Source organism: Tamandua tetradactyla, chromosome 13 (assembly GCF_023851605.1).
Source record: "Tamandua tetradactyla isolate mTamTet1 chromosome 13, mTamTet1.pri, whole genome shotgun sequence".
Classification (NCBI taxonomy): Eukaryota; Metazoa; Chordata; class Mammalia; order Pilosa; family Myrmecophagidae; genus Tamandua; species Tamandua tetradactyla.
Genome location: NC_135339.1, coordinates 20,639,292 through 20,650,357, shown reverse-complemented (window position 1 = coordinate 20,650,357; position 11,066 = coordinate 20,639,292). Strand labels below are relative to the sequence as shown.

Below are 11,066 nucleotides of genomic sequence, written 5' to 3'. Positions count from 1 at the left end.
AGATTTCAGGATTTATCTATGATATCAGCTAGCGTTATTTTAAACTAGTAATGTGATTTCATCCTTTATGCATTTATCTTACGAATATTTGTTGAACATTTTATCCTAGGCCAGATCTTGGCCTAATTGTTGGGGACACAAAAATGAAAAAGGTGCTCTTCCTGGCTTCAGGGAACTCAACCGTTTAGTAAGGTTGATTTACTTTAGTAAGGAAGTTATAGATTAAAAATACTTGACCCTAGTGAAGAAAATGCTTTAAGATAAGTTTAGGGGAAAGGAACCTAAAGATGATTTTTTTTTTTCTTAAATGTCTATTGAAATAGTAGATTTAAACTTGTATGTTAGCAGAATGCTTTATTCCAAACTAAATCATATGTACGGACCTCAAAATTTACAGTTAAACAGAAACAAGCTCAAGAGTTTGGTAGAAGCGAGGGGCCCTAGGCTCATGGATCCTCCCTTTGAGTTCTGTTGATGTCCTCTGGGAGATGCCCCTCCAAACCCTAGGTGCTACTGGTGGACATCATCTGAGGACCCACAGAGAGTTAAGCCCAAAGGTAGACTGCTATTTCACTGATTTATATTTTTTGTTATGTAGCTTGTGGTATATGGAGGCTTTTTTTATAGAGTGCTTATTTGAAGTCAATGAAAATTTGGTTGATAATGGGTGATTAGCTTTATTCCAGAACTTCTTCAGTTTTGGACAATTACTAGTTACTGAATTTAGGAACATTTTTAAACTTGCTTTTGCCTCCGTTTCATCAGATATAAAACATGCATAAAAGATTGTTACAAGCCTGTTACTTGGTTCAACAACCATCAGCTACCCCAAACCCATGTGTTAAAAATGTACACATTATGGGGGCAAGGTGGCAGCATAGGAAAGAGCAGAATTTATTTCATTATTTAGGGCAGCAAGTAAATAGCTAGAAGCTGTATGGAACAACTGTTTGGGGACTTTCGTGACCAGACACACATCCTAAACTAGTCTGGAATGGTGGACAGCCAAGATCAAACATAGAGGTGTAAGTTTCCCCAGCCATGGAGGCTGGTTCACCTACCCCATGGGCAAGGCAGGCTGGTTTCCTGATGGAATGAGAAGCCCCATTCTGCCCACTGGGACCAGCTGCTCTTCTGGGCACCATGAATACTCACCTACCCCCATGCAGAGAGACTATCTGCCCTGCCAGGCACTGATAGTAGTAGTCCTGCTGCACTCTGTAAAGAACCTCTGCATCCCATGCCATTTTGCTCAGCCAGCTGCTGCAGAGAGGTAGAGGCAGGGCTAAGGGGAAGAGGTGGCTCAAGACTTCCATCTGTTGGTAAGCCTCAAGTAGAATTGCATCCCCTCTATGAGATCTGGGTCTTAGTTTGGCAAGTAATTACTGACAAACCAAATTTAAAGGGGACCTTCAAGGCAAACCCAAACAAATATAAAACCTTAAGTAAGTCAAGGAAATCAATTTGCAAAATAACCTCTTCAAGATTAACAAATCCCTTAAATACAACAGAAAATCACCAAACACATGAAGATTCAGGCAGATATGATCCAGCCAAATGACCAAATTACAACACCTGAGGGACATGGAATTTGGAACAACTTATCAAGGACATTCATAATGACAAAGGATATCAAGAAGACACTGGAGGAGCATGAGGAATTTGAAAGAATAAATAGAGAAGTAGCAGACCTCACAGAGATGAAAGATACTGTAGAACAAATGAAAAATATACTAAAGACACACAACTGCAGATTCGAAGAGGTGGAAGAAAGAATAAGTGAGTTAGAAGACAGGATGATTGAACTCAAATGCATGAAAGAGCAAATGGCAAGAAAGTTGGAAGAAAAAAAAGGAACAGGATTTCAGGGAAATGATGGACAACATGAAGAACATAAATATAAGAATCATCTGTTTCCTGTAAGGAAAAGAGAAGTGTAAAGGCCTAGGAAGGTTAGCTGAAGAGATAATAGGGAAAAGGAAAAGAGAAGAGTAAAGGTCTAGGAAGGTTAGCTGAAGAGATAATAGGGAAAACTTGGCAGATCAGAAAATACATAGAAATGCAAATCAAAGAATCCCAGTGAACCCCAAATAGAATAAAGTCAAATAAATATACTACAGGACACCTACACCTGTCAAATGTTGAAGAGAAGCAGAAAGTCTTGGAAGCACCAAGAGAACAGCGATCCACTGCATACAAGGGAAGCCACATTAGACTGAGTTCAGACTACTCAACAGACACTATGGAGGTAACGAAGGCAGTGGAATGATATATTTAAGATCCTGAATGTGAAAGACTTCCAGCCAAGAATTCTTTATCTGGTCATGTTTTCCTTCAAATTTGAGAGAGAGTTTAAAATGTTCTCAGACAGACAAAGGCTGAGAGAATTTGTCAACAAGAGATCTTATGTACAGGAAATTCTAAAGGGAGTTCTGCCAGTTGAAAAGAAAGAAAAAGATGGGAGAGAGAGGTCTGGAGGAGGGCATAGAATTGAAGACTATCAGTAAGGATAAATTAAAGGATAAAAAGAGAGAGAAAGGGAAAAGAACATATAGATATGATAAAAACCAAAAGGATAAGATGGCAGATTTAAGAACTGCCTTTACAGTAATAACTTTGAATTTTAACATACTAAACTCACCAATTAAGATACCAATTGGCAGAATGGATTAAAAAATATAATCCATCAATATGCCACTTATAATAGAGACTCATCTTAGACCATGGATATAAATAGATTGAAAGTCAAAGAATGGAAGATCTGCTACATAAGCTGTAACCAAAAGAAAGCAAGAGTAGCTATACTAATGAGAGATAGAATAAACTTTAAATGTAAAGACATCATAAGCAAGAAAGGGCACTACATGTTAATAAAAGGGACAATTCATGAAGAAGAAATGACAATCATATATATTTATTCTCCTAGTCAAGGAGCTCTTAAGTAGGTGAGGCAAACATTGGCAAAACTGAAGGGAGAAATAGACATTTCAACAATAATAGTGGACTTCAATACACCCCTCTCCTATATAGATAAATGTTTTAGTTTACTAGTGCTGCTAGAAATCAATATACTAAAATGGAATGAGTTTTTAAAAAGGGAATTCATAAGTTACAAGTTTACAGTTCTAAGGCTCTGAAAATGTCCAAATTGAGACACCAACAAGAGGTTACGTTCACTCAAGAAATGCTGATGCCATCTGGAATACCTCTGTTAGCTGGGAAGTAATTTTGCTGGCTTCTGCTGATCCCTTGCTCCTGGGCTCCATTGCTTTCAGCCTCTGTTTCCTGTTGTTTCCTCCCTAAGCATCTATGGGGCTTCGCTTAGCTCCCCTGGGATACAACTTTGGGTTCTAGTTTGCTTAATATCTCGTGGGTTAGCACAAGGTGACATCTGTTTGACTCTACTCCTATCTAGGCATCTGCCTTCTCTGTCAGCACTCCAAGCATCTCCAAACATTCGTGTCTCTGTCAACTCTGAAGCCATTGTTCTCCAAGAATCTGCATCTGAGGTTTTTCCAAAATGTTTCCCCTTTTAAAGGATTCTAGTAAACTAATCAAGACCTACCTTAAATGAATGGAGTCACATCGCCATCTAATTCAAAGGTCATACCCACAATTGGGCATGTCACATCTCCGTGGTGATAATATAATAAGTTTCCACCCTATAATACTGAATCAGGATTAAAGGAAATGGCTGCCTCCATAAGATTGAATCAGAATTAAAGCATGGCTTTTCTGGGTGTGTAATAGTTTCAAACTGGCACAATAGAACAACCAGACAAAGAATCAACCAGGAAATAGAGAATTTAAACAATGTGATAAATGATTGGACTATACCAATTCATTTATAGCAATCATATAGATTGTTATACCCCAAAACACCAGAGAATACCTTCTTCTCTAGTGCTCATGGAACATTTTCCAGGATAGTTCATATTCTGGCACACAAAACAGGTCTTTATACATTTATTAGGATTGAAATTATTCAGAGTACTTTCTCTGGCACAACAGAATGAAGTTGGAAATTAATAACCACCAAAGAACCAGAACTGTCATAAATATATGGAGATTAAACAACACATTCTTAAACCGTCAGTGGGTCAAAGAAGAAATTGCTAGAGAAACAGGTAAATATATGGAGATGAATGAAAATGAAAACATTTATCAGAACTTATGGGATGTGGCAAAAGCAGTGCTGATAGGGAAATTTATTGCCCTAAATGCCTAAATTAAAAAAAAAAAAAAGAAAAAAGAAAAATCACAACTTAACTGCTCACCTAAAAAAGGGAACTAGAGAAAGCACAGCAAACTAAACCCAAAGAAAATAGAAGAGAAATAATGATTAAAGCAGAAATAAATTAATTGGATGAAAAGGTAAAGAAAAAAAAAATCAGTAAAACCAAAAGTTGGTTCTTTGAGAAAATAAATAAAATCTATGGCTCCCTAGCTAGACTGACACAAATGAACAAAATAACTGAGTGGGGAGGTTGTTGCCATGGATTCTAAAGAAATTTTAAAAATAAGAGGGTACTATGAATGACTGTATACCAACAAACTAGGCAACTTAGATGAAATGGACAAATTTGTAGAAACACTCAAACTACCTATAATGACTTGAGAGGAAATAGAAAATCTCAAGAAACCAATTACAAGTAAAGAGATTCAATCAGTCATGAAAATCTTCCTATAAAGATAAGTCCAGGGTCAGATGGCTTCACAGAGAAATTTTATCAAACATTCCAAAAAGAACTAATACCAATCCTGCTCAAACTGTTAGAAAAAAAATTTGAAGAAAGGAATGCTACCTAACTCATTCTGTAAAGCTAACATCACTCTAATACCCAAACCGAATAAAGATACTACAAGAAAGAAAAACTACAAACCGATCACCCTAATGAACATAGATGCAAAAATTCACAACAAAATACTAGCAAATCAAATCCAATGATACAATAAAGGAATTATAAGTCATGAGCAAGTAAGGATAATAGTAGGAATGCAAGGTAGTTCAACATTTGAAAATCAATCTAATACAGCATATCAACAGGTAAAAAGGGAATAATCACATCATATCAATGCTAAAAAACCATTAGACAAAATTCAGCATCCTTTCAAAAGGTAGGAATCCAAAGCAACTTCCTCAATATCATAAATGGGAACATTTGAGAAGACCCAGAGAGCAGCATCTTACTCAACGGTGAAAGCTTTCCTCCTAAGATCAGGAACGAGACAAGGATGCCCATTGTCACTGCTTTATTTAACATTGTACTAGAGATTTTAGCTGGAGTAATCTGGCAGGAGAAAGGAATGAGAGAAATGCAAATAGGAAAGGAAGAAGTAAAACTTTCTTTATTTGCAGATGACATGATCTTCTACTTGGAAAATCCTGAGACATCTATGACAAAGCTACTTGAGCTAATAAACAAATACAGTAAAGTGGCAGGATACAGGACTAATGTTTCTTTATACAAGTAATGACCTAACTGAGAAGACAATTAAGGGAAGAATTCCATTCAAAATAGCGACTAAAAGAATCACATATTTAGGAATAAGCTAGCCAGAGATGTTAAGGAAATGTACACAGAAAAATACAAAACGTTGCTAAAAGAACTCAAAGAAGATCTAAATAGATGGAAAGGCATTCTATGCTCATGGATAGGAAGGTTGAATGTCATCAAGAGGTCAGCTCTACCCAAACTGATCTGTAGATTCAGTGAAATACCAATCAAAACTATAGCAACCTACTTTGAAGACTTAGGAAAGCATGTTATAAAATTTATCTGGAACTGAAAGAGACCTAGAATAGCTAAAGATATCCTAAAAAAGAGTAAAGTGGGAGGAGTAACACTTTGTGACTTTAAAACTTATTATGAAGCCACAGTGGTCAAACCAGCATTTGACAATACTGACAAGTATTGTTCGGTGGAACCAAATCAGGAGTGCAAAGATAGACCACCAAATCTGTGGTCAATTCATCCTTGACCAGACCCCCGAATCTACTGAACTGGAACAGAATATTCTTTTTAGTAAATGGGCATGGGAAAGCTGGATATCAATAGTGAAAAGAATGAAAGAGGACCCCTACCTTATACCCTATAGAAAAAGTAATTCAAAGTGGATCAAAGACCTAAATATAAGAGCCAGTACCATAAAACCCATAGAAGAAAGTATAGGGAAACATCTTCATGACCTGGTAGTAGGAGGTAGCTTCTTAAACTTTACATCCAAAGTATAAGCAATGAAAGAAAAAGTAGGTAAATGGGAACTCCTCAAAATCAAAAACTTCAGTGCCTCAAAGGACTTGGCAAAAAAAGTGAAGAATCGGCCAACATAATGGGAGAAAATATTTGGAAACCACAAAACACACGAAGAGAAGCTTATCTTCTTGAGCTGTAAGGGAAATGCAAACCAAAATGACAGTGAGACATCACCTCATACCTATACCTATAAGAATGGCTGCTATTAAACAAAAAACTACAAATGTTGAAGAGGATGTGGAGAAATTGGAGCACTCATTCACTGCTGCTGGGAACGTATAATGGTACAACTACTCCGTAAGACAATTTGGCAGTTCCTCAAAAAACTAAATATCAAGTTGCCCTGTGACGGCAGCAATTCCAATTCTCGGTATACACCCAGAATAGCTGGAAGCAGTGACACCAACAGATATTTCTACACCAATATTCATAGCAGCACTTTTTACAATTACCAAAAGATGAAAATAGTCCAACTGCCCATGAACAGACAAGTGGATTAACAAAATGTGGTATATTAATATGATGGAATATTATGCAGCATTAAGAGAAAATGTGATCCTGAAGCATATGACAGTATAGATGAACTTTGAGGGTATAATGTTGAGTTAAGTTGGTCAGACACAAAAGAATAGGGACTGTATGGTTTCACTATTAGGACTCTGGTAAAGGTAAACTCAGAGGCTTATAATGTAGAATATAGGGGATCTAGAGATACACAGAAGCTAGGAAGGGGTGAACGGTTACCCAATGAGATTGAACTTAAATTTAAAGGAAGAGAAAGAAGTGATGGTAGTTCTTTAGTGGGGTAGGAAGTAGCATTGCCATATTGAAGGTGACTATGATTTAAAGGGGTTGTATAGAATCATGTGTCCCACCGATTAACTCGACAATTATAAATATGTTCTTGCACGAACTACTTCAGAAGTTTGATCAGGTACGAAGAGTAAATAATAGAGGGATAGAAGGGGAAGGCTAATATTGCATGCTATGGCCTGTAGTTAACAGGAAGATATCAGCTGTACTCAGCCATATCAGGGGCTAATAATTGCGGGGGAGAAATAAGAGATAGGGGTAAGTTTAGATGTGATATTTGGTGAGGCCGTGCTTTTCTGTACACTTTCTCTTTGGACCAATGAAAACTGCCTAGAATTGAGAGCATTGATAATTGTACGACTCAGTGAGGACAATGTGAGACATCGATTGTTTATTTTAGACATTATCCATGATGCCCGATAAATGGAGGAGGCTGAAGGGCACAATGACTGAGAAGCAGATGGCGAACTGTGATGTATACATATGTTGGAATATTGTGTGACTACAAAAAGGAATGAAGTTGTGAAGCATGCAATGAAATAAATAAACCTTGGGGACATTGTGTGGTACAAAATAAGCCAGAAACGCTGAGCTCTTGATCTTGGGATTTGCCCATAAAACTGGTTCCTTCAAAGGAGAAGCTAAGCCTACTGATAATTATGCCTAAGAGTCACCTCCAGAGAACCTCTTTTGCTGCTGAGATGTGGCCTCTCTGTCTATGCCAACTTGGCAGGTGAACTCACTGCCCTTCCCATTACAGGAGACATGATTCCCCAGGATGTAAATCTCCCTGGCAGCGTGGAATAGAACTCCCTGGATGAGCTGGAACCTTGATTGAGAAAGGCTTCTTGACCAAAAGGGGAAAGAGAAATGAAAGTTTTAGTGGCTGAGAGATCTCAAATAGAGTGAAGAGTTTATTCTTACGCATTGTATAGGTATCCGTTTTTAGTTTATGGTGTATTGGAATGACTGGAGGGAAGTACCTTGAAACTGCTGAGCTGTATTTCAGTAGCCTTGATTCTTAAACGTGATTGCATAACTATATAGCTTTTACAGTGGAACTGTGTGATGGTGAAAATCTTGTGTCTGATATACCTTTTATCCAGTGTATGGACAGATGAGTAAAAAAAAAAAAAATAAAAAATAAATAATAGAGGAGGATAAACGGTAAAAAAATTGGGTAGATTGTAATACTAGTGGTAAATGAGAGGGAGTGGTAAGGGATGTATGAGCTTTTTTCTTTTTTACTTCTGTTTCTAGAGTGGTACAAATGTTCTAAAAAGGATCATGATGATGAATACATGTTTATATTATGATATTGTGAACCATTGATTCTATAATATGGTTGGATGGTATGTGTGTGAAGCTTTCTCAATAAAAATATTTTTTTAAGAGGCCAGAAACAAAAGAACAAATATAGTCTGATCTCTTTTAGAAAATACTTTTAAGAAATTTAGAGCCTAGACTGTAAGCTCTCATAGTGGTCACACTTAGTCCAGAGTTGTAAGCATACTTCTAAATTCTGCAATGCTGTGCTGCAAATACCATAAACTGGTATTTCCCTGTGGCATTGGATATCTCTGTGACACCTAATACTTAGAGCTGGAACTCTGTAGCTCTGAAAGTCAGCATTGCATCATCAGCAAGTGGTAAAGTAAGCAAAAAGACTTCAATTAGAGATAGAGATGAAGCCAATCTGATTGGACTAAGGTAAGTCAGAATATAGGGCAAAGGATGATAGTGTATGTATTCTACAGCTTCCCTTATTGCATGAGACCAAAGTAGCGAGTTTGATCATGTCCTGAACCTAATTTAATGTAACACACAATCTAAATCAACTTGCCTGGATAGATCATTTTAACATCCCAAACACATGGGATCCAGAATGGGAACAAGGCCCTGTAATTCTATATGTTTAATATAATACTCAGATACATCCCAAGATTATGCTGGGCTGATAATTAAAAAGCCCTTCCCATTACATGAGACACGATTCCCCAGGATGTAAATCTCCCTGGCAGTGTGGAATAGAACTCATGTAATTGTGGGGCTGGAGAAAAAAAAAAAAAAAAAGTCAATTTTTTTTTTTTTAAGTACTACATTGTATTTGTGAGTAATTCTAAATTTTCACAGAAAGAAGTAAAAAAGTCTAAGAACTCAGTTCACCATCTTAGGAAACACTATCTTAGCCATGGGATTCTCTGAAAGCTTTAATGGCTAATTTGTGATTTCCCTTTGGTTCCATGCACCAAATTCTTCTGTGGTTTTACCATTGTGAAAATTTCTGGAACTTAGGAGGAATTAGAATTTTTCCTCATCCTTGCATCGTTTTTTTAAAGAGAAGTATGTCATATTGAAAATTCGGATTTTTTTTTTTAATCTGAGCTCCTGGTACTTTATAGATGTAGACAATGTAACCTGGAACTTTCTTGTTTTTTAATTGCACTGTCTTATGTGTTAATGTATTTTAGAAGTGTGGAAAGCCCTCTGGTGGTCAAAGTAATCCTACGTGGCTCTGTAGGTGGATGGTATCAAATCAAGTTCATGTTAAAGAAGTGAGTTCAAATTCTATTTTTCTCCCATGCTGATTTCTGTTTTCTAATTAGATAATAAAGCAAAATTTCCTCTGGGACACGTCTTCTGCAGTGTTTAGTACTAGAGATGTCTAGGGGGAGAAAGGAGTAAGCCAGCTCCCTTTATGTAGATGAAAATATAATGTAATGATACGTATTTTTTGGGGTGTTTAAATGCTGTTGTCCTATTTATCGCTGTCACTCCATGAATAAAATTTAACATTATATACTCTAGCCTGCAGATTCTTATAACTGGTTACAAGGCTAAGATTGGAAAGGGGGACTTGGAGGTTATCCTCTTATTTTCTAGACCAGGAAACTGAGACCATGAGAGGAGAAGTGATTTGCTCAAGCTGTCAGCAGGGACCTGAGCCATCAGCACAAGCCAGGTCTCCTGCATGCTGGTTCTAGTGCCAGGTTGGCATTGTTGGCCATGTTGCTTGAGGTGTATCATGGCTTATTCACGCCAATAAATCCTTGGTCTCCCCAACAGTTCCCAGGGTGGCCAGTTCTTATCATACTCAGCCGTGGAATACTTCTACCTGGGTCAGACTTGACCCCCCACTGTCATTGGCTTACTCTGTCTCTTGCTCAAAACAGAGTGTAGGGTTTTCTTTTTGTAGTTGAGTTTTGAGACTTGGTTGGCTGTCGGCTGACGTGATCTGGTGTGAACACTCACCCTCAGCATATCCTTGCCATGAAGTAACGTTTCTTGGAAAGGATGTGCATTTGTCTTGACTGTGTGCTGCCTGCTGTAACTCATCATAAAGATAAATGACTTGATGGGTGACCTAGGTCTGGTGTCCTAGGAGGGTAGATACCTTGGAGACAAAGAAACATCTGTTCTGCTCTGAAGTTGGCAAGAGAAGCTGGCTGGCTTGTCCCTCCCTTGCTTGGAGCTGTTGCTTGGGCACACATTATTTTTCTTTATTTGACTCTTTGGCTATATCCGATTGGGCCCTGAGGCAGCTTTTCGGTGCACCCAGTATGGTATGTTATGACCACAGGGAAGCCAGAAGGCTGGGTGCTGGTTGAAGACCTTCCAGTGGCACAGACAGAACCACCTGGGATGCTGCGTGGCAGCTAGAAATTCAGAAAGTTTCTCAGAATCTGTAATATTCCTGGGCAGCTCTTTTGGCCATTTGGAACATCTTCATTACTGTCCTCATTGCTAAATTTCACAAGAGCAGGGTTGGTCTGTATTTGCATGAATGAGGTAGCATGTATGAAATTCAGAACAGCTATTAAGTTATAAAGTTGATTTATCTGGGCTAGTCTCATTTTGGGGGTGGAGGGGATCGGTGCTTTAAATCACTCACTGTTCTTTGGTCAGCATATGTGGTCTGAGTCCTTATCCTGCAAGCTAGGTACTGTGGCAGATAGAAATTAAGCTGTGGTCCCTGCTTTCAATGACCTTAAAAAT

At 37.9% G+C, this 11,066-nt stretch overlaps 1 protein-coding gene across 21 annotated transcripts in view; it reads left to right on the top strand.

The window, feature by feature from the left end:
* LRMDA (leucine rich melanocyte differentiation associated) overlaps positions 1–11,066 on the top strand; it is a 1,434,085-nt gene that overhangs the window by 695,378 nt on the left and 727,641 nt on the right. The window contains exon 2 of one of the 21 annotated variants that reach the window (XM_077124828.1): positions 9,542–9,625. The exons of 19 other annotated variants lie outside the window; for them this stretch is intronic. In XM_077124828.1, coding sequence (XP_076980943.1) covers positions 9,615–9,625 — 11 coding nt within the window. In that variant the 5' untranslated portion in view covers positions 9,542–9,614. Of the gene's footprint in view, positions 1–9,176; positions 9,626–11,066 lie in introns of those variants that run through there. One more of the 21 variants, XM_077124821.1, reaches the window with a different exon arrangement.